At 68.8% G+C, this 23,115-nt stretch overlaps 1 protein-coding gene across 4 annotated transcripts in view; it reads left to right on the plus strand.

Annotated features, from left to right (window-relative positions):
* The window catches only part of LMF1 (lipase maturation factor 1), a 91,248-nt gene extending 72,039 nt beyond the window's left edge, over positions 1-19,209 (plus strand). For 2 of the 4 annotated variants that reach the window (XM_070064187.1, XM_070064185.1), the window contains exons 6-11: positions 7,666-7,833; positions 9,165-9,348; positions 10,021-10,174; positions 10,928-11,111; positions 11,455-11,567; positions 13,765-15,148. In XM_070064187.1, the coding sequence (XP_069920288.1) occupies positions 7,666-7,833; positions 9,165-9,348; positions 10,021-10,174; positions 10,928-11,111; positions 11,455-11,567; positions 13,765-13,951 (990 nt within the window). In that variant the 3' untranslated portion in view covers positions 13,952-15,148. Of the gene's footprint in view, positions 1-7,665; positions 7,834-9,164; positions 9,349-10,020; positions 10,175-10,927; positions 11,112-11,454; positions 11,568-13,764; positions 15,149-15,506; positions 15,777-16,113 lie in introns of those variants that run through there. The other 2 variants (XR_011384472.1, XR_011384471.1) reach the window with 2 other exon arrangements.
* Positions 19,210-23,115: the final 3,906 nt, after the last annotated feature.

Here is a 23,115-nt window from a genome sequence, read left to right on the forward strand (position 1 = left end):
TGGGCCACGCTGGGAGGACTGCCACTCACTGCACCCCTGGGCCACGCTGGGGGGACAGCCGCTCACTGCACCCCTGGGCCACGCTGGGAGGACAGCCGCTCACAGAGCCGCCCCCCGCCCTCGTTCAGGGTGTGCAACGTAAGCTGATGCAAGTTCATGGCGGTGTTGTGTTCCAGTCGGGCACGACAAGCCGACCTTTGATCTGGGAAATAAACCAGCTTCCCCTCCTGGCCTCTAACCCATCAAAGGGGCTCTGAGTGGCTGGGTTTCCCTTTGGGTTTGAAGCCCACAATGGGAGCCGCCAACGCACCGACGACAGTGCAGGAGCCGGCAGTCAGTGTGGCACAGGTGCACATGCCTGGGCACGTGTGAGCATGTGTGCGCACGCCGGTGTGCGTGGGGTCGGGGGCGCCCTCCTGCTAGGCGCTTTGGTCCCATCTCTGCAGCCAGGATGTAGCCTGCAGGTGCAGGTAGCCTGCTTAGCACTTCTAGAACCTTCTGCGGGGCAAGGCGCACCTGTCTGAGCATGTCGGGGGGAGAGATGGCCCTGCTCGCAGCAGTGGAGTCACGGGTGTGTGTGCACTGGCCTGGCGTGGGTGGTCACGGTCCTGGCGATGCCGTGGTGGGGTGCCACGACCTTCACCCTAGCTCTTCGGGTTCCGTGCTCCCGGTCATGTCAGAATCTGCATGCGTGGTGGTTCCTGGCCGATGTCCCTGTTGACATGTGACGCAGAGGCCTGTGGCCACCCACGCAGCCCGCTGTTGGCCACGTCTGCCCGTCCGTCCCGCTGCAGGCCGGCTCTTGCTTCCGGATCTGTACAGTGAGGCTGTGACAGGCTCTGCTGCTTCTGACCCAGCAGCCTGCGGGGTGCCATGCCTGCTGTCTGCACCCCGCGGGCTGCTGCGCCGTCTCCTTGTGTGCGGGGCGGGGCTCCTGAGAGCCCAGGGAGGGGGCTGCACACAGTGACTGGAGCTGCAGCGAGTGAAGCTCACGGGCACCGCGAGAACTGGGTGTGCGCTGCAGCCTGGTGAGCTGACGCCGCCCAGCCCTGCCCACCCGCGCTGCTCGGGGCTCAGGGCCCGTGTCCTGCCTCGGAGCATGGGCGCCTCTGTCCAGGGCTGCACGTGCGAAGTGGCTGAGGCGGGGGTGCAGGAGGCAGGGCTGAGGCTTCAGACTGTGAATAGGGTCACAGGCAGAGACCTCAAATTCCCGCGCTCTGAGGGCCAGGCGCAAGCTGGAGATGGCTGCTCGGGGCAAGCACCAGCGGTGTGGCTGTGGGATGGCCCTGCGCCCCCGGCCGGCCCGTCTCTCACGTTCAGGGGCTCTTTCCCCATGACGTCTGCGCTCCCATCAGGGAAGCCCCGGAATCTGAACCTGTGAGACCACAGACCTGGAGACCTGGGGTCCCGGTCCCGTGCTGGGAGAGGCAGACTGCAGACCTGTGCAACCATGACAGGGTGACAGGGGCACAGCCCTGTGCAGTGAGTGACAGTGTGGTGGGCACAGCCCTGTGCAGTGAGTGACAGTGTGGTGGGCACAGCCCTGTGCAGTGAGTGATAGTGTGACAGGGGCACAGCCCTGTGCAGTGAGTGACAGTGTGGTGGGCACAGCCCTGTGCAGTGAGTGACAGTGTGGTGGGCACAGACCTGTGCAGTGAGTGACAATGTGGTGGACCAGACCTGAGCAGTGAGTGACAGTGTAGTGGACACAGAACTGTGCAGTGAATGACAGTGTGGTGGGCACAGCCCTGTGCAGTGAGTGACAGTGTGGTGGGCACAGCCCTGTGCAGTGAGTGATAGTGTGACAGGGGCACAGCCCTGTGCAGTGAGTGACAGGGTGACAGGGGCACAGCCCTGTGCAGTGAGTGACCGTGTGGTGGGCACAGCCCTGTGCAGTGAGTGATAGTGTGACAGGGGCACAGACCTGTGCAGTGAGTGACAGTGTGGTGGGCACAGCCCTGTGCAGTGAGTGATAGTGTGACAGGGGCACAGCCCTGTGCAGTGAGTGACAGTGTGGTGGGCACAGCCCTGTGCAGTGAGTGACAGTGTGGTGGGCACAGACCTGTGCAGTGAGTGACAATGTGGTGGACCAGACCTGAGCAGTGAGTGACAGTGTAGTGGACACAGAACTGTGCAGTGAATGACAGTGTGGTGGGCACAGCCCTGTGCAGTGAGTGACAGTGTGGTGGGCACAGCCCTGTGCAGTGAGTGATAGTGTGACAGGGGCACAGCCCTGTGCAGTGAGTGACAGGGTGACAGGGGCACAGCCCTGTGCAGTGAGTGACCGTGTGGTGGGCACAGCCCTGTGCAGTGAGTGATAGTGTGACAGGGGCACAGACCTGTGCAGTGAGTGACAGTGTGGTGGGCACAGACCTGTGCAGTGAGTGACAGTGTGCTGGGCACAGCCCTGTGCAGTGAGTGACAGTATGGTGGACCAGACCTGTGCAGTGAGTGACAGTGTGCTGGGCACAGCCCTGTGCAGTGAGTGACCGTGTGGTAGACCAGACCTGTGCAGTGAGTGACAGTGTGCTGGGCACAGCCCTGTGCAGTGAGTGACAGTGTGGTGGACCAGACCTGTGCAGTGAGTGACAGTGTGACAGGGGCACAGCCCTGTGCAGTGAGTGACAGGGTGACAGGGGCACAGCCCTGTGCAGTGAGTGACAGTGTGGTGGACCAGACCTGTGCAGTGAGTGACAGTGTGACAGGGGCACAGCCCTGTGCAGTGAGTGACAGGGTGACAGGGGCACAGCCCTGTGCAGTGAGTGACAGTATGGTGGACCAGACCTGTGCAGTGAGTGACAGTGTGGTGGGCACAGCCCTGTGCAGTGAGTGACAGTGTGGTGGGCACAGCCCTGTGCAGTGAGTGACCGTGTGGTGGGCACAGCCCTGTGCAGTGAGTGACAGGGTGACAGGGGCACAGAACTGTGCAGTGAGTGACAGGGTGACAGGGGCACAGCCCTGTGCAGTGAGTGACATTGTGGTGGACCAGACCTGTGCAGTGAGTGACAGTGTGACAGGGGCACAGCCCTGTGCAGTGAGTGACAGTGTGCTGGGCACAGCCCCGTGCAGTGACTGACTGTGTGGTAGACCAGACCTGTGCAGTGAGTGACAGTGTGTGGGCACAGCCCTGTGCAGTGAGTGACAGGGTGACAGGGGCACAGCCCTGTGCAGTGAGTGACAGTGTGGTGGGCACAGCCCTGTGCAGTGAGTGACAGTGTGCTGGGCACAGCCCCGTGCAGTGACTGACTGTGTGGTAGACCAGACCTGTGCAGTGAGTGACAGTGTGTGGGCACAGCCCTGTGCAGTGAGTGACAGGGTGACAGGGGCACAGCCCTGTGCAGTGAGTGACAGTGTGCTGGGCACAGCCCCGTGCAGTGACTGACCGTGTGGTAGACCAGACCTGTGCAGTGAGTGACAGGGTGACAGGGGCACAGCCCTGTGCAGTGAGTGACAGTGTGACAGGGGCACAGCCCTGTGCAGTGAGTGACAGTGTGGTGGGCACAGCCCTGTGCAGTGAGTGACAGGGTGACAGGGGCACAGCCCTGTGCAGTGAGTGACAGTATGGTGGACCAGACCTGTGCAGTGAGTGACAGTGTGTAGGCACAGCCCTGTGCAGTGAGTGACAGTGTGGGGGGCACAGACCTGTGAAGTGACAGTGTGACAGGGGCACAGCCCTGTGCAGTGAGTGACAGTGTGACAGGGGCACAGACCTGTGCAGTGAGTGACAGTGTGGTGGACCAGACCTGTGCAGTGAGTGACAGTGTGGTGGGCACAGCCCTGTGCAGTGAGTGACCGTGTGCTGGGCACAGACCTGTGCAGTGAGTGACCGTGTGGTGGGCACAGACTTGTGCAGTGAGTGACCGTGTGGTGGGCACAGACCTGTGCAGTGAGTGACCGTGTGGTGGGCACAGCCCTGTACAGTGAGTGACCGTGTGGTGGGCACAGACCTGTGCAGTGAGTGACAGTGTGGTGGACCAGACCTGTGCAGTGAGTGACAGGGTGACAGGGGCACAGACCTGTGCAGTGAGTGACCGTGTGGTGGGCACAGCCCTGTGCAGTGAGTGACAGTGTGACAGGGGCACAGCCCTGTGCAGTGAGTGACAGTGTGGTGGGCACAGACCTGTGCAGTGAGTGACCGTGTGGTGGGCACAGACCTGTGCAGTGAGTGACAGTGTGACAGGGGCACAGACCTGTGCAGTGAGTGACAGTGTGACAAGGGCACAGACCTGTGCAGTGAGTGACAGTGTGACAAGGGCACAGCCCTGTGCAGTGAGTGACCGTGTGGTGGGCACAGCCCTGTGCAGTGAGTGACAGTGTGGTGGGCACAGACCTGTGCAGTGAGTGACAGTGTGCTGGGCACAGACCTGTGCAGTGACAGTGTGGTGGCACAGACCTGTGCAGTGAGTGACCGTGTGGTGGGCACAGCCCTGTGCAGTGAGTGACAGTGTGGTGGGCACAGCCCTGTGCAGTGAGTGACAGTGTGGTGGGCACAGACCTGTGCAGTGAGTGACAGTGTGGTGGACCAGACCTGTGCAGTGAGTGACAGTGTGCTGGGCACAGACCTGTGCAGTGAGTGACAGTGTGGTGGACCAGACCTGTGCAGTGAGTGACAGTGTGACAGGGGCACAGCCCTGTGCAGTGAGTGACAGTGTGGTGGGCACAGCCCTGTGCAGTGAGTGACCGTGTGGTGGGCACAGCCCTGTGCAGTGAGTGACAGTGTGGTGGGCACAGAACTGTGCAGTGAGTGACAGTGTGCTGGGCACAGCCCTGTGCAGTGAGTGACCGTGTGGTGGGCACAGCCCTGTGCAGTGGCAGTGGACGGCCAGGCAGAGCCGAGGCTGCTTAGACCCAGGTCCTCCCTCGACTCTCGGCTCCTGGGCGGCCACGTGACACGGCTCTGTGTGGCCCCCGGAGCTGGCGGGACAGATCCCAGGCCTCCCGCGCCGTGACCGCACACAGCAGTTCTCGTGTCTGCACAGGCGTGAGGGTCCTTGCTTTCTGTCCTCTGAGTCTGCGTCAGCGTTCTGAGCACAAGGCCCAAACCTGTCTGTCAGCCCTGCGTCCAGCAGCCCATGCCGTCACCTGTCCCCTGGACACAGCACAGGGCCCGGGGGACACAGGTGGGCCGGCTTCCTGCCGACGGCCACCCCCGCGCTGCCCAGCTACGTGAGCATCGAGGGAGCTGGGGCAGCCTCTGGCACGGCGGCCGGTCAGCGCAGACGGGGCGGCTCATCTCGGGTGGCGAGGAGCCGAGGGAGGGGTCGCCTGCTCTCCACTGGGAGGCCCGTGGGCGAGGCGGCTGTCTCGGGCACAGTCCCTGCCCTGGGCTCTCAGAATCGCCGCTGTGGCAGGGGCACGCTTGTGGGCTTCGTTTCGGAGCTGTCTGGTTTCCTGGAGAGACGTGAGGCGCGTCACTGCCAGGTTGCCACGAGGGGCACCGCCGCGTGCTCTTGGCTGCTGCGGTGCCACGCCTGCCCCGGCTGTGGCTTCACCTTGGGCTCTCCAGGTGGCCTCGGGACTCCTCCCCAGCTTCGAGAGCTGGCTGCTGGTCGCCGGCCAGGCTGGGCCCGTGACCTGCGGGCGGGCACTCCGTCTGCCCCCCTGGGCTCCGGGTTCAGGCTGGGGGCTAGCTTCCTCGTGCCACGCTGCCGTCTCAGCCGGCGAGGTGGGAGAGAGGACTCCACTCTAACCCTGGCGCAGGCTGGGCGTCACCAGCTGGGTCGGCGTGAGGTCTGTCTGGCTCGGGAGCCCCGGTAGACGGAGGAAGGGGCTGGCATTTCACTGCCCTAGGCGTGGGGGCGTCGCCCTGGCAGGCCCCTCCCGCACAGGTCCTCCATGCTCAGGAACAAAATCACTCAGCCCTGGGGGTGGAGTAGATGCTGAGTCCTAGGGAAGGAGGCGGCCCGGCTGGCGCTGAGTGGGCAGGTGCGCGCTGCTGGAGCGGGGGAGGGGCTGGTGACTGCCTGCTGCTGGAGCTGGGGGGGTGAGCCCACTCTGCTGGAGTGGGGGAGGGGTGAGCCCACTCTGCTGGAGCTGGGGGGGGTGAGCCCACTCTGCTGGAGTGGGGGGGGTGAGCCCACTCTGCTGGAGCTGGGGTGGGTGAGCCCACTCTGCTGGAGCTGGGGGGGGTGAGCCCACTCTGCTGGAGTGGGGGGAGTGAGCCCACTCTGCTGGAGCTGGGGGGGGTGAGCCCACTCTGCTGGAGCTGGGGGGGGTGAGCCCACTCTCCTGGAGCTGGGGGGGGTGAGCCCACTCTGCTGGAGTGGGGGGAGTGAGCCCACTCTGCTGGAGCTGGGGTGGGTGAGCCCACTCTGCTGGAGCTGGGGGGGTGAGCCCACTCTGCTGGAGTGGGGGGGGTGAGCCCACTCTGCTGGAGTGGGGGGGGTGAGCCCACTCTGCTGGAGCTGGGGGGGGTGAGCCCACTCTGCTGGAGTGGGGGGAGTGAGCCCACTCTGCTGGAGTGGGGGGGTGAGCCCACTCTGCTGGAGCTGGGGGGGGGGTGAGCCCACTCTGCTGGAGCGGGGTGAGGGGTTGAGCCCACTCTGTTGGAGCGGGGGGGTGGGGAGTGAGCCCACTATGCTGGAGCGGGGGGGGGGGGCTGGGGACTCTCCCTGCAGTAGTTAAGGAGCCTGGTTTCTCTTGCGGGCGCAGCCCTGGACCCGTGCATTTCTCTTGCTTTGGCCCTGGCCCTAGAAATGGCAGGGCTGCTGGCTGGGAGGCACAGGCCGGCTCCCCGCCTTCCCCTGCGATGCGCGGAGGACAGGTGTCGCTGCACGGGCGCGGTTTGGGCCACACAAGAGCAGGTCCCAGCAGCACGGGCCGTGCTGCCTGCTGCTCCTCTGTGGCATACGCCCGTCTGTGCAGGGTCAGCTGGCGCTGGGAGGCGGGGCCCACATGCTGGGCGGAGCACTCGACAGCCTGGGACCCCGGGACACCACAGGGCGCAGTGGGTGGCTGCGTGTGGCTGTGTGAGGCCGTGCTGTCCACGCCCACTCGTGCCCCTGCGCGGGCAGCTCCGGCCTCGGGGGTCCCCTCACAGCTGCCTGGCCGTGACCCTCGGTGTCCCCAGGACGCCGGGGCGCCTCCCCGCTGGTGTTTCTGGGTGACACGGAGTAGATAAGGGGGTTCCACTGAGGGCCCTCCCCCAGGGCCAGACCAGAATAGGAGCGGCACTCAGGCCGGGAGCGGCCCAGGCAGAGCCGCAGGTGCAGGCGTCCTCACCGTGGGCGCCTCGCCTGCCTGCACAGCAGCCGTGTTCACTGCCACCGCCCCCGGGAAGCCCCGCGTGGCCTCAGACCTGGCTTTCTGGGGACGCGTGCTCGGCCTGGTCAGTCCTCTGGGCACAGGCTCCAACACCAAGCCTCACGCTGGTTCCGGCCGGGTGGCCAGTGGGACCCCTGCTGGGGGCCGGGGCCTGGCTTCCGTGCCGTCCCGGCTCCCCGCGGTCAGCAGGCCGAGGCCTTGGAGCTCACGTGGGTGGAGGCGTGGTGCCTCCTGCCCGAGGTCGCTCTGGGTTACTGCCTTGACCGTGCGCATTTTGGAAGAACGAGAACTCGCTTTTGCTTCAGAAACCGCCTGCCCGCCTCGGTCTGGCGGGTGGGCCCGGGCGGGGCGGGGCTCTGGGGCTGCCGGCACCACGCCCCCAGGTGGCCTCTGTCCCCACAGACCCAGCCGGTGCCCAACCCCCTGGCCTACTACCTGCACCGCTCGCCCTGGTGGTTCCACCGCTTCGAGACGCTGGGCAACCACTTCGTGGAGCTCCTGGTGCCCTTCTTCGTCTTCCTGGGCCGCCGCCTGTGCGTCCTGCACGGGGCCCTGCAGGTCCTGTTCCAGGTGAGCGCCCGCAGCCCCCCCCCCGGGCTGGAGTGGACTTGGGGGGCTGGGGTGGGTGTGCGTGGTGGCCAGCGTGTCGCCCTCTGCAGCCCCGGGACAGGCAGGCGTAACCACACGTCCGTGTAGGAGTTCCGGGCCCTTGTGTTGCGGGGAGCCCTCCTCCCTTAGTCTGTGGAGAAGCTGCCGGCTTTCTCTGCTGGCTCCTGTCCCTAGCAGGCACCTAGGTCTCTTAAGATTTATTGATTTGAGAGTTACGGAGAGGGGATTGGGGGCGGGGGAGGGGGGACAGAGGTCTTCCATCTGCTGGTTCACTCCCCAGATGGCTGCAACGGCCGGAGCTGCGCTGATCCTAAGCCAGGAGCCTCCTTCTGGTCTCCCACATGGGCGCAGGGGTCCAGGGACTTGGGCCGTCTTCTACTGCTTTCCCAGGCCACAGCAGAAGTGGAAGTGGAGTAGCCGGGACTCAAACCGGTGCCCATATGGGATGCCGGCACTGCAGGCGGCGGCTTACCCACTACGCCACAGTGCTGGCCCCTGGGTGCCGGTTCTAACCATTGGTCTGTACAGCCCTTGACGCCACTGAGCTGGGCAGGGGCCTGCTGCCTGTGTGCTCTGTTCTCGTTTGCTAGCTGGTGCTGTTTTAGGGTGGGGGTGGGGCTGGATGGACGCCGACCTTTAGCCAGGGCTGTGGCCCTTGGAGGGTTCTCAGTGCTTTGGCTCTGCGTGGCCGTCAGGGCGGCGAGGCCGAGGACTGCCCCCCGAGGGATTCGAGATTCCGTGGCCCTAGAGCGGGCTCGTTTGTAAGTTGACAGTCCTGTGTGGCCACGACGCATGTCATCAGTACCCACAGGGCCCTCGGCAGAGAAGGGTGCCCGCCCCGGGCGCCACAGGTGCGGGGACGCGACTCCTTGCAGGCTGAGTGCCCCACTGTGGCCACTTCCGGGTCAGAGGCCAGGAGATTGAGCTGGACTCTCCCCCCGCCCTGCCACGGCCTCCTGCCGGTCTGGTCTCTGTGTGACTTGGTCCCAGCGCCCCGCGAGTGCCCTGGGAGCAGGTGCGAGAGGCCTGTCCTCTTCCGGGGGGCTGCTGCAGCCCTGGTCCCCCGCCTCACTTGCACAGGCCTGGCCAGCAGCAGCCGCAGGGGCCCTGGGCCAGTGGTCAGCACCAATGGGGCGAGGACGCTGGGAGGGGAGCTGCAGACAGGCGCCCACCCCCCCCTGTGCTCTGGGGCCCCAGCTCCCCACCCGGGCCGATGGTTGTGCCGCGGTGGGGGGGGGGGGCTTTCCAGAAGTGCGCGGCGGGCTCTGACTGGGGAGGGGCGCTGCTCCCAGGTCGTCCTCATCCTGAGCGGGAACCTGAGCTTCCTGAACTGGCTGACCATCGTGCCCAGCCTTGCCTGCTTCGACGACGCCACCCTGGGACCCCTGTTTCCCTCGGGGCCGGGGAGCCTGAAGTGCCGAGTCCTCCAGCTGCAGAGGAAGGAGCCCCCCGAGGCCCAGCAGGGGCCCACGTACGGTAGGAGCCCCGACGCCCCTGGGAGGGGCGGACACAGTGGGGAGCAGGGGCATCACTGCCGTCCCCCCACCCTGTGGTCCCTCGGTGAGCGACAGCCAGGGCACCCACAGCTTGGCGTAGAGGACCCGGGAGAGGCCCTTCCCAGACTTGGCAGGGAGTCAACGGCTTCGCCACCTGTGTTCCCATGGGCCTGGACGGGCTGGGGCAGGAGGAGGAGGAGGAGCAGGAGGGTCCCGGAGTGGGCTGGGGCAGCAGGAGGAGGAGGAGGAGGAGGGTCCCGGAGCAGGCTGGGACAGCAGCAAGAGGAGGAGGAGGAGGAGGAGGAGGGTCCCAGAGCGGGCTGGGGCAGCAGGAGGAGGGGGAGGAGGAGGAGGAGGGTCCCGGAGCGGGCTGGGGCAGCAGGAGGAGGAGGAGGAGGAGGAGGAGGGGTCCTGGAGCGGGCTGGGGCAACAGGAGGAGGAGGAGGGGTCCCGGAGCGGGCTGGGGCAGCAGGAGGAGGAGGAGGAGGAGGAGGAGGGTCCCGGAGCGGGCTGGGGCAGCAGGAGGAGGAGGAGGAGGAGGAGGAGGAGGAGGGTCCCGGAGCGGGCTGGGGCAGCAGGAGGAGGAGGAGGAGGAGGGGTCCCGGAGCGGGCTGGGGCAGCAGGTCTGAGAGCCCCTCCGCCGTGGCTGCAGGCCGTGTGGTGCGGCGGGTGGTCAACGTGTCGCTGGGCGTCCTCGTGGCCTGGCTCAGCGTCCCCGTGCTGCTCAACCTGCTCAGCTCCAGGCAGGTCATGAACGCGTCCTTCAACCCCCTGAGGATCGTCAACACCTACGGCGCCTTCGGCAGGTAGGGGCCGGGCCTGGCCGAGCTCGGCGCGAGGTTAGGGGGCCTGGCCCGGTGCGGCTGGGGTCTGCGCTCCCTTCACCCCAGGCCTCATGGCGCAGGGCCAGGACCCAGTAAGAGCCCCCCGCAGAGCACAGGTGCACGCTGGCCACGCATTGCTGGAGGCCGGAGGGTGGAGTTGGGGCGGGTTGGTTGAATGTGCATAGGGGGTGGAGTCTGTGCTGTGTTAATTGAATATTCATGAGGTGGGCTGGGGCAGGGCTGAGTACTGCCCATTTCCTTGCCCTTTTTTGGAACGCTTGGCAGTGTCAGGTGCATGATGGGAGTGGGAGTGTCAGCCTTCATGTGGGCAGCTGGCTGGTTCTGGTGCTAAGTGGTGGTTTCGTGGGCGCTGTGGTTTTCTGCAGGGAAGGGGGTGTGAGGGAGGTAGGGGGGCTGCAGCCTTCGTCTTCACCCCCGCCAGGGGCTTGCGTCCTGTCCTCTGCACGGGAGCTGGGTCAGGTGCCAGGCGGCGCCCCCTGCTGACTGGGGTTGAGGTTCAGGGGGAGCAGCGCGGGGGTTTCTCACCTCCGACCTCTCGCCCCCGAAGATGAACTTGAGGTGCGCAGTGGACTCAGGACAGGGCCAGGGCCATCCTCGTGAGCCTGCGAGGACGGGGGCAGAGGTCAGGCCAGGGGCCCTTCCGTTCAGGGTGCGCAGGTCCCGGGGATCCGCACCCCCCCCCGGGAGCCCAGAGCTGACGCGGGCTCCTCTCAGCATCACCAAGGAGCGGACGGAGGTGGTCCTGCAGGGCACGGCCCACCCCAACGCCAGCGCCCCTGACGCCTTGTGGGAGGACTACGAGTTCAAGTGCAAGCCCGGAGACCCCCGGCGGCGGCCGTGCCTCATCTCCCCCTACCACTACCGCCTCGACTGGCTCATGTGGTTTGCAGCATTCCAGGTAGGGGTGTGGGGCAGACGCCACCTGGGAGACCACTCGGGAGGAGGGGCCGTCTCCCTGCCCAGAGGGCCCAGCCTGGCCCCAGGAGGGCCCTCCCTGCAGGGCTGGGAACCCCCGGCACTGGGCACTGCCACCTTTGTCCTCCCACCAACCGCGGGGAGCCTCGGCCGTCCGAGCCCAGGACGGGAGCAGGCCGAGAGCCGAGGCGGGGCTGCTGGGCCTGGCCCTGGCTCCCAGGACACGCGGCCGGCGAGCTCCGCAGGCAGCGTCTGAAGTCAGAGCTGGGCCGGGGCTCCAGGGTGCGGGGGAGGGGCGGCCGCGTCCACCCAGCCTTCCTCCCCAGACCTACGAGCACAACGAGTGGGTCCTGCACCTGGCGGGCAAGCTGCTGGCCGGCGACGCCGAGGCGCTGTCCCTGCTCGCACACAGCCCCTTCACGGGCAGGGAGCCCCCCAGGTAAGACCCTCCTGGGGGAGGCGCGGCGGGCACAGCGGCAGACGCCGGGCCTGGGTCCTCTTGCCGGCCCCTACCCGCCTTGCAGCCAGGGCTCCCGGAGGGGCCGCAGGGCAGTGGGCACCGGCCCGGCTGTCCCCTGGCCAGGAGGCTCTGGGAACAGCCCGCGGCGCCCGCATCTCCACGGTGGCCGGGGCAGGGCTGCACCAGACAGGCGTGGGGCTGACCACAGCCTGCGTCTGGCTGCTGGGGACGTCCCCTCGGGGCAGGGGACCCGCAGAACACCAGCACAGGCGGCTGGGACTCCCCAGGAGACACCACGGCCAGGCCGAGCAGGAGCCCGGAGGGGGGCGGGGCGGCCGGCCCCGTCCACCCGCCAGTGGGGTCCGTGGAGACCCCACCAGCAGTGCCAGCGTGCGGGGCGGCCGTCAGCCGTGCTGGGCGCACGGAAGCGATGGCCGGGGTCTCGGCTGACAGATGAGCAAGCCGGCCCTGCGTCTGAGTCAGGCTGGAGAGCCCCCGGCGCGTGGAAGGCGGAGCTGCCGGGACCCGAGCGCGCGGGAGGGCAGCCACGGGCAGTCACGGCGCCGGTGCCCCAGGCGAGGGCAAGTGGCCAGCCCCACAGACCACGTGGATGAAGAGCGCGGCTGCCCGAACACGCAAGCTCTCTTCACACGGCCCCAGAGCCGACTGAAGCCGCGACCCAACTCCTGGGCACGTGGGGCCGGCCGTGAGAGCCCCGCGCCCCACCCCTGCCCAGCGAGCGAGTGAGCGGCGGGCGGGGCTCCCTGTCTGCCTCTCAGGCTGAAGTCTCTTAGAAACGGCCTCTCCCAAAGGAAGCAAAGCCCCTCCCTCTCCCCCCCGCCCCAGTGAGCGCGGGGCGGGGCCCGGCCGGCGGGAGGCGCACGTGCACCTGGGGGCCCCCGCGCCCCGAGACCAGGCGGGGTGGGGGCTGCAGGAGGCTGGAGACGGCAGAGGCGGCACCCACGTGGCCTTGAGCATGTGGGTGGGGTGGCGCTCACGACCCCCGCCTCCCAGTCAGAGCACCGGCTCTGTGCCTCCCGCCCACCCAGCCCGTGTGCGGAGCCTGCACCCCATGAAGGCCCGGTGGGGGGCTGCAGGCTCCTGGCTGTGGCCTGGCCCAGCCCCGGCTGTTGTGGGCGTTTTGGGGTGAACCTGCAGGTAGGAGATCTCCCTCCCTCCCCCTCAAGTGGGGACAGCTCGGCTCACAGGCGTCCACTCAGGCGTGGGGGCCTCGGTCATCCCCGGAGCCCCCACAGGACCCCCGAGAGCTTCGCCGTGCTCAGGCGGAATGGGCGGGCGTGGCGCGAAGCCCGCGGTTCTCCTGTTCCAAAGCCGCATAGACGCCAGAACCGCCCCAGGGCTGGGCCGGGTCCAGAGTGACGGCAGCAGGCGTGTGCGAGGGCCAAGGCCACCGCCTGGGACAGCACCCACACAGCCTCAGCCGTGTGCAGGAACCCACCCCCGACAGGCCCAGCGCCGCCCCGCAGGGACAGGAAGGGGCTCGCAGCCTAGCCCCCGCCCCACTCAGCATCCGCAGCACACGGCAGGGGTGCGGAGGGAACCAGGGAACCTCCCAAGGAGCCCACACGCAGGCCCCGGAGCATGCGGGCGGCACCCACGTTCACGGCCGCCCTGCTTCCCCACCCCTGCAACCTCCCGGGTGCCCAAGGCCCCTTCCAAGCACCCTGACCCTGACCCTGACCCTGACCCAGGCTGGCGCTGCCCGGTCCCCGGCCTCCCCAAGTGCAGCTCAGGGCCCCTGCAGAGGGGCGGCTTCGGCTCCATGCCGGCCCCGTGCCCGGGGAAGGACCTGCGAGCCACGGAGCAGCCGGCAGTGGACCGAGCCCCACACGGACGCTCAGCTGCCCGGCCATGCCGCCCCACCCCCAGAGCCATTTCTCTCCCACCCCAAGGGGCCCACCCAGGTCTCTGCCCCTTGGTGTCCCTGGGGAGGGGCGCGTGCAGAGGACCCAGTGCCCGTGGGGCAGCAGGTTCCACCACCCACAGCACAGAGCACCCTCAGTGTGGCCAGGCCCGCAGTGGACGACGGCCACTGTCCGGGCGGCTCCTGTGGCTGCAGGGGCCCAGAGCAGCCCTGCCCCGCCCGCGAGCAAGGCCCAGACCCCCCTGGGCTGGGCTGGGTACCCAGGTTGACGCTGCCCCCGCCCCCCGGCAGGTGGATCCGTGGTGAGCACTACAGGTACAAGTTCAGCCGCCCCGGAGGCCGGCACGCCGCGGAGGGCGCCTGGTGGGTGCGCAGGAGGATTGGCCCCTACTTCCCGGCCCTGCGCCTGGAAGACCTGCGGGGCTACTTCCAGGCGCGCGGGTGGCCGCTCCCAGAGCCCAGCCGCCCCCACCAGTGACGGACAGACGGAGACCCCGCCCACCTCAACAGAATCGCGCCTGCCACCCGGCCCCCTCACAGTGGACAGTGGGCGGTGCGTGGACACTGCCAGCCCCAGCCTCAGGCGTGGGCCCAGCCCAGAGGGCTCTCGGGCTCTGAAAGGTTCTGTCCACCCCTGGGCATGGGCCCAGCTCCCCAGGATGCAAGGGTGGAGCCAGGCTTCCCCATCTTCCCCCCACGGCCAACCCGGTCCCTCATGTGTGAGCACACGCCGTCCACACGCAAGCACTGTCCACGTCCTACACCATACGCCATCCACACGCAAGCACTGTCCACGTCCTACACCATACGCCGTCCACACGCATGCACCGTCCACTAAGACATGCCGTCTGTACACACACACGCACCACCCATGCTGCACACACGTCCCGGCTGCCCTGGCCCTATGCGTCCTTGGCCGCGTCCCCCGGCCCCGAGCCCGGGGAGAGCGGCCGTCTCGGGGCTCACGTCCGTGGTGCTCCCTGAGACGTGTGGGGCGGCGGCACAAGTGCGGGTCTGTGCTGAGCCCCACAGGTGCAGCCAGAGCCGGGGAACAGAGGCCCTGTGTCTGCAGGGACAGACGGGTCTCAGAGCCGGGGCCAGCCAGCCTGCCACCACCTGGGCGTCCTGCCAACGCCGGCCCTGTGGACAGGGCACGATCTGAGGGACCCCACCCGGCTCCTCCTGGAGGGGCCGCAGGACACCCGGGAGCCCCCCGCCCCGGGCTCTGCAGGTGTGGCCCCAAGGTGAGCTGAGCCCCACCCAGTCAGCACGGGTCACGCCGTCGGGGAGAGCCACATGGCCGTGTGGGATAACACAGGATCCCCTGGGTGGGGACAGGAGGCGGGGGCCCCTGGTCACTCACCCCCTGGATGCACAGCTGACCTCAGCGTCAAGCAGCAGCAGTGGGGCCGGCGCCTACAAAGCCAGCATCCCATATGGGCGCCGGTTCGAGTCCCGGCTGCTCCACTTCCCATCCAGCTCTCTGCTGTGGCCTGGGAGACAGAGAGGTTGACCCAAGTCCTTGGGCCCTGCACCCACACGGGAGACGGGAGGAAGCTCCCGGCTCCAGATCGGCACAGCCCCACCTGTCGTGGCCATCTGGGGGGTGAACGGGCGGATAGATCTCTCGCTGCCTCTGTAACTCTGCCATTCAAATAAATCTTTTAAAAACACAGCAGTGGCGGCAGCGCCTTGGCTCGGGCCTCTGCCCTCAGGCCAGCGTGGGACTCCAGGCCCTGCTGCGGCCCCCAGCCGGGAGTCAGCCCCTCCCTCTTCCATTCAAACCCCACCCAGAGCCCGAGCCTCTCCCGGCACAAACCTGAGGTCCCTGTGCTGCCCGCCCGCCTCTGCCCTTCCAGGCCACGCACTCAGCTCCCCCAGCCCCCACATGGAGGTGCAGCCCACCTGCCCACTTGTCAGTCCCAGAGAGAAACGGGGGGGGGGTGACTGGCAGCCACGGGGCCTTGGGGGTCAGAGGGGCCGCGCAGCTGAGCCCAGACTACGCGAGGCCATGTCCTGCCTGCCTTCCCCAGCTGCCCCACAGAGCTGGCCACACATGGACACAAGTGGGGCTTCCCGGCTTTCCACGATGGCAGACCCCGAGATCCCGGGACACCCCACCTGCACTGGATGACAGCCCGGGAGACCCCAGGACCCTCCACACACCCCAGACGTGATGGGAGACCTCACCTGCCCATCAAAGGAGCTCTGTTAACACCCAAGCAGCCAGAAGCGGGCGGACGCCGCTGTGAGTCATGGCCCCCGAGTTGCTGACTTTAAGAGAATACAAGACCAGCGTCAGGCCGCGGGGTGGGGGCCATGCTGTGTGCCCTGGGCCAGGTCCTGCAGGGTGGGCAGGGCTTACCCCTGTGCCCTGGGGCCGCCCAGCCTGGCCAGTGCTGTCCACTCCTGGCAGGCAGGCGCCAGCCTCCTCCCCAGCCACTGCGCACCCTGGGCAGGGGTCTGCCTGGTTTCAGGGGTCCCTGGCCCTTCGGCCTCCCCCCACCTCGTCCAGCGACCAGATGAGGGAGCCCCCCCATCTAGCATCCAGGCTGAGGCCCCCCCCCGTCCAGCATCCAGGCTGAGGGCGCCCCCCCCCCCGTCCAGCGTCCAGGCTGAGGGTGTCCCCACCCTGTCTAGCGTCCAGGCAGCCACACCACACTGGGACAGTGTCCACTGCTCTTGTCAGCAAAACGGAGTGCCCCGTCCAAGGCTACGGCACAGGGAGGAAAACACCAGGGCCGACGGGGCGGGGCACGGGGACCCCGCCCACACCTGTCACAGAGTGCGTTGTCCGTGAGTGCGTTGGCGGCCGCACTGGACGGGTGTGGGGCTCCCTCGCTCCCTCTGCCTCTCCAGTAGCTGAGGACAAGCAAGCAGCCGTCCAGGGAGGTTTCAGCTGACACCCATGGCACGTGACACGGAGGGGCCCCGCCCACCTCCTGCACCCACGACATCAAAGGGGCAGCCGCTCTGGGCAAAGCCTGGCAGGTTCTAGTAGTGTCCAGCCACACCCCCACGTCCTCGGAATCCGAGCCACCCCGGTGGCCACAGGGCTCCACTGTGCAGGGGGGCAGCACACGTCCCATCCCACAGACTCCACGCGTCCACCGGCTTTCTGCCAACGGGGCAGTGGGTGACGGCCAAGCACGTGGGCTCCTGTGCCCACTGGGAGACCAGGGCACAGGTGCCAGCGCCCAGCCACGGCCTGGCCCCCAGTGGGTGGGCGTCTGGGGAGTGAGCAGCGGGTGCAGGAGCGATCTGTCTCCCTCTCCCTCTCTGTCCCTCTGCCTGCCTCTCTCTCTCCCTCCCTCCCTCCCTGTCTCTGTGTCTCAGTCTCTGTCCCTCCCTCCTTCCCTGTCTCCCTCTCCCTCCCTCTCCATGTCTCTCTCTCTGTCTCTCTGTCTGTCCCCGTCTCCCTCTCCCTGTCTCTCCCTCCCTCTCGCTCTCTGTCTCTCTCTGTCTCCCTGTCTCTGTCTCTCCCTCCCTCTCGCTCTCTGTCTCTCCCTGTCTCTCCCTCCCTCTCACTCTCTCTCTCTGTCTCCCTGTCTCTGTCTCTCCTGTCTATCTCTCTGCCTCTGTCCCTGTCTCTCCCTCTGCCTCTCTCCCCTGCCCGTCACACGAGAAGCGCATCTTCACAAGGTCGGCGGAGGCGGGGCTGCTCCATCACCCGGCTCCCAGGCTGAGGCTGGCGGCTGCAGCCCCGTCACCGCCCAGCGGCCAGTGTGGTCACTCAGAGCCGCGAGACTTCGCACGCAGCCGCCCTCGTGCCGGCCCCCCGCTCCGACTCCCCCGCGCCTCCGGCAGCTCACCACGGCTGACGCAGGAGGGCGACAGCTCTGTCCTGGCACAGAGTGGCCACTGCCCCTGGTGCCCAGAGCCTGCCGGGTGAGGTCCGGTGCCCTCTGCGGCCTGGGGCTGGGCCATCCTCTCCTGTGCCCTCGGGCAGGGTCGTCTGGAGGCCTGCACCTGGGCTGGCCCTGGCCAGGCTGCAGCTGCGCCTCATTTGCATCTCAAAGCCCCATCCAGGCCCCAGCTGTCAGGGCCACGTGGACTGAGGGGGTGGGCGCCGGCCCTGAGCCCAGTGGCCTCGCGCCCACGACTCCCGCACTCACCCATTCTTCCAGACACAGAACCACGGGAGCCCCTGGCGGGTCCCCTCCAGCTCCCATCCAGGGCACACAGGTCCTCTGAGGCCCCACTGAGAGGCCCCACCAGCAAGTCTGCCCCTCACTGGGGGCGGCCTCCTCCTGGGACCCCCGAGCCCAGGACACGACCCCTGTCCCCCGTCCCCCGAGCCCAGGACGCGACCCCTGTCCCCCATCCCCCGAGCCCAGGACGCGACCCCTGTCCCCTGTCCCCCGTCCCCAGAGCCCAGGACACGGCCCCTGTCCCCCATCCCTGGAATCTGGGGCGACATGGTCACAGCCCAGAGCTGCCTCGGGCCGCCGGAGCTGCTGAGACCCTGGAGGGGCAGCCCCACCCCCACTCCTCGACTCCAGCATGAGCTGAGGGCGCACACGGCCAGCAGCACCGTGCCGCCCGGCCTCAGGGCTCTCGGCCACAGCTGAGGGTCAGGCTGGGCCATCGAAGGCCCTCGGCAAAGGGGGAGCCCTGCTGCACCCACTTATCCCCAGCAGGCGCTGCAGCGGTGGCGCAGGGTCTGCTCTGGCCCAGGCGCCAGCCGCGATGGCCCTGGGTGCGAGGGGAACTGGTCAGCGGGGCAGCTCTGCCAGGGCCACACGGGCAGCTCCGGGTGTCCACCCGGGAGGGCCGCCACTGGCCAAGGCTGAGCGCAGGCCCCTGCCCCAGCTCAGAGCAGTCTCCAGGGCCGGCGTGGTTCGGGGAAGCCCCTGGAGCCCTGCACCCACGGGGGGACCTGGGTGGGGCTCTTGGCTCCGGCCTGGCCCAGCCCTGGCTGGTGCGGCCCTCTGGGGAGTGGACCAGCAGATGGAAGATCCCCCCACCCATGCTTTCAAACAAATTAAGTTTCTACAATGGGGTGGGGGGGCGGCTCAGGGCCTGTCGTCGAAGGCGGGGACAGCCGAGGGCGCACGACCACCGGGGTGGAGGTGCCGAGCCCTGTCCAGTCCTGGGGACTCTGCGTGAGGACACTGGCCAGCCGCAGGTGCCCCAGCCCCGTCCACAGCTGCAGCGGGGCCCCACCAGCATCCCCAACTCCGCGCCCCAGGGGGCTCCAGGCCGGCAGGGCAGGGCCAGGGCTCCGTGGTCCCTGAGCTCTGCCAGAGGGCAGGAGGCCGACCGGGGGCGCCGGGGTCTCTGTCGGGGAGGGGCTGCTGGCCAGGAGACCAAGGAAGCCTGGCATGTTGGGGGCACGGCCAGACGGGGGTGCGGTGTGTGTGGGCGTGGCCTGCACAGGGGACAGCTGGCCGGCACCTGTTGGCCCAGGGACCACAGCTGTCTTGGCGACGCCAGCCTGGGACCCCAATTCAGGCTGCTGATCCTGGCCACTCGGGAAAACAAAGCCGCTACGCCAAGGCCGGCAGGAGCCGGGATGGCAGGCGGCTTGGGCGGCGTCCCCACTAGCCCTGGGCTGGCTCCAGGAGGCCCTGGGTGCCCGGGTGCGCCCACCTCCACGTGGCCCCAGGTAGGGCCAGGCCCTCAGCACTGCAGCGGGATCCCCCCCGCCCCCCCCGCAGTTCCCAAACACCCAGGCCTGGGCCCTTAGCACCGCCCGGCTGGGAAGGGGCCCTCACCTCGGTGACATCATCCTGGCCCTGACCCGGGAGCTGACCGGGCCAGGACAGCGCCGATTTCTCACGGCGGCCATGGCCATGCAGCCCCCGGCACCCCCACACACCCCCGAACACCTCACACCTGTGAAACGCAAGGGCAGGGCCCGGGGACCCCCACCCACAGCCCCTGTCCCGTGAGGGCAGGGCCCGGGGACCCCCACCCACAGTTCCCAGCAACCGCCACGCTTGGGTCCGGTGGGACAGCGCTAGGCGGGCAGCCAGACCGCTGCTCCCCCACTCCCAGCCTGGAGGCCACGCGCCCGCGCACGCGCACACCTGCCCAGTGCCCCCCCCCCCCGCGCGCGCATCCCGAGGGCAGGCGCTCAGCTCCCCCGGGGCCTCGGGGCGCCCAGCGGGCCCGGGCTGGAGCAGGTCCTCAGCTGGGCGCACCTGCTCCCCGGCTGCCCCTGCAGGTGGGGCCACAGAACCCCCACACACAGCCCAGGGACGCGGCCGGGGGCCAGGCTTCGGGGACCCCTGGGGGCGTGGCCACGAGAACCTGGCGGTGGCGGTGCCAGTGGCAACAAGGGGCTGGCCCTGCGCTCTGGCCCCGCCCTGGGGTCCCTGCCCCTTACCCACACCTAGCTGAGGAGGGGTCACAGCTTCCCTGGGGCTGCCACCCCCTCCCCAGCCCCACGGCACCCCCCCCCCCAGGCAGGTGCCTTCGTCCACAGCCTCCTGGTCTGAGGACCCTGCTGTCCCCCGCTGCCCACTGCAGACCCCAACTCAAGTCTGGGCCATCGTCCAAGGCACGAAGGGGTGATAGGCGGTGGGCGTGGCGGGGGCGGTGCCTCGTGGGCGGTGGGTGGGGCACTCCTCTCCCCACCACCCCTGCGGCGCTGTCACAGGGCCTAGCTGTCTGCAGGCAGAGCCAGGGGCACGGGGACATCTGAGGAGGGGGATTTGCTGGGGGGGGGGGGGTGTCAGGGCTGAGGGACACGGGAGGGGGTCAGCGGAGGCCCACTCACAGGGCCAGGGCCGCCCGGAAGTGGGCCGAAGACGGTGCCGGCCTGGTCCTCCCCACCCCGTGCCATCCGGACAGCCGCAGGTGCACAGACAGACGGATGTGGCTGAGGAGGGGCGGCCCTGGACCCACAGCCGGAGCCCCGCCTCGTCCTGCGGGCTGCAGCGCCCCCTGGTGTCACTGAGTGAGGCTGCAGGGTCACTGTGGACTGTCCCCCACCCCGGGCCCCTGGCCCTCGCTCCCTGCAGCCAGACCCACTGGCACCCCACCTCCGCTGCCTCCCCACGGCGGGGAAACCACGGGTCCCCCAGGTCACACGGGTGCCCGGGTTCACCCCCAGGGTCGCCGGCCCTTCCGGGGCTCGATTGACCTGCGGGGGTCTGCGAGCCGCCGGCAGGGGGTGACTCGGTGGGATGCGGGTTTTCACTGCACAGCATCTGGGGCGTCCCGGGCCTCTGGGGCTCCCCTGGGGCTGGGACCCCCACCCCCTGGGCACACACCCCCCACCAGCCACTGAGGTGAGACTGCACGGCCAAAGCCACCCCCACGGCTCACACGGCAAGCCCACCCGGGCAAGGGCAGAAGTGACCCCGGGGCCGGCACAACCCGAGCGGGGCGGGGCAGAGGGTCCGAGCTGACCAGGCACAGCACCAGCACTGCCGAGGGCCCCTCACCCCCACACGCGGCACCTGCGCCCGCCGGGCCGCCCTCCCCCTCGGCATCACCCACAATGCACAGCACCAGGGACGCGAGGGGACTGGGCACGAGTGAGAGCGACGTGGCCATCACCACGCGGGGCCGGGAGGTGGGCAGGGGCGAGACCGCGCGGTCAGCGGCACCGGGAGGCGCCCAGAGCCTCGCGTGACCGCAGCGTGCAGGCAAGGCAGGGAGGGCGGTGGCGCACCTGCAGGGGGCGGGGCGGGGCGCCCGTGTGGGTGCCGGAGCCGCGCCTGCTAGCGACCCTGTCTGCAGTCCCTCTGAGGACGCGGTGAACACAGCACCCAGGTCCTAAACTCTGCAGGGGTCAGGACAAAAGGAACCCCCTACCCTACAGGAGTGACCCGCCTGGGACAGCCGGGCCCCAGGGAAGCCACAGGAAGCCGTGACCCTGCAGGGCCACACAGGCGAGGCCGCCCCGGGACAGGGGCATCTGCAGGGCTGGACAGGATGTGGGGCGACGGCCACGCCCTGTGCCAGGCCACAGGGCCCTGACCCTGACCCGCTGGACAGAGAAAGAGGTGCTGACAGAGGGTCCTGCACCAGGAACCACCACCCAGAGCAGGCCCCACTCCACCCAGCAGACGCACGACTGAAATACAGGGACGCAATCCACACCCTCGAGTGACACGGACACCCGGACCCCAGCCCCACATGGACCCCAACCCCACACGGACACCCGGGCCCCCACCCCACACAGACACCCGGACCCCCACCCCACACGGACCCCAACCCCACACGGACACCCGGGCCACAACCCCACAAGCACACCCAGACCCCAGCCCCTCATGGACACCCGGACCCCAACCCCTCACGGACACCCGGACCCCAACCCCTCACGGACACCCAGACCCCAGCCCCACACGGACACCCAGACTCCAACCCCTCATGGACACCCGGGCCCCAGCCCCACACGGACACCCAGGCCCCAACCCCACACAGGCACCCGGACCCCAGCCCCACACGGACACCCAGACTCCAACCCCTCATGGACACCCGGGCCCCAGCCCCACACGGACACCCAGGCCCCAACCCCACACAGGCACCTGGACCCCAGCCCCACACGGACACCCAGACTCCAACCCCTCATGGACACCCGGGCCCCAGCCCAGCCCCACCTCTCGGCCACCCTGCTGAGGTGAGCTCACTGACGTGAGGCCAGGAGGCCCCGCCTCGTGCACAGACTGACCCAGGCTGACCGGCAGAAGCCCACGTCCACACGCGGCATCGTCGGTGCAGGGAGGAGGGCGTGGGTGTGCCGACCGCCCACTGCTCACCCGGCCCCACCAGGGAGGGCCTGGGGGGCGGTGATGGGGCCCCAGAGCAGCCCCCCAGTGTCAGGGCTGTTCCTCATCCGAGGTGCGGAGGGCCCGCCTGCGTACACAGCAGGGATACCACACTGTCCACACGCATGCACACACATGTCCACACACACGGAGATACACGGTGCACACACGTGCACGCCCGCACCTAGACACACCTGTGCACACGTGACCCCACCCGCACGGGACACACTGCCACGGTCCACACAGCTGACCTCACTCCCGGAGGGGAAGGCCAGCTGCCGCGGCCCGCAGGGAGAACAGGTGCAGTGACCGCGGCCAGCGTGGGCCAGGCTCCGCCCCTCGACTCTGAGCAGAGTCCAAGGCCGTGATGGGCTCTGCCCCTCCCCCTCAGGACATGGAGTCTCCCACGCGTGCCCCCAGCCGCCTGTGTGTCCCCCGCGTGTGCCCCCAGTTGCCTGAGTGTCCCCCGCGTGTGCCCCCGGCCACCTGTGTGTCCCCCGCGTGTGCCCCCAGTTGCCTGAGTGTCCCCCGCGTGTGCCCCCGGCCGCCTGTGTGTCCCCCGCATGTGCCCCTGGCCACCTGTGTGTCCCCCGCATGTGCCCCCAGTTGCCTGAGTGTCCCCCGCGTGTGCCCCCGGCCGCCTGTGTGTCCCCCGCGTGTGCCCCCGGCCGCCTGTGTGTCCCCCGCGTGTGCCCCCAGTTGCCTGAGTGTCCCCCGCGTGTGCCCCCGGCCGCCTGTGTGTCCCCCGCGTGTGCCCCCAGTTGCCTGAGTGTCCCCCGCGTGTGCCCCCGGCCGCCTGTGTGTCCCCCGCGTGTGTCCCCAGTTGCCTGAGTGTCCCCCGCGTGTGCCCCCGGCCACCTGTGTGTCCCCCGCGTGTGCCCCCAGTTGCCTGAGTGTCCCCCGCGTGTGCCCCCGGCCG

Source organism: Oryctolagus cuniculus, chromosome 19 (genome assembly GCF_964237555.1).
Source record: "Oryctolagus cuniculus chromosome 19, mOryCun1.1, whole genome shotgun sequence".
Lineage (NCBI taxonomy): Eukaryota > Metazoa > Chordata > Mammalia > Lagomorpha > Leporidae > Oryctolagus > Oryctolagus cuniculus.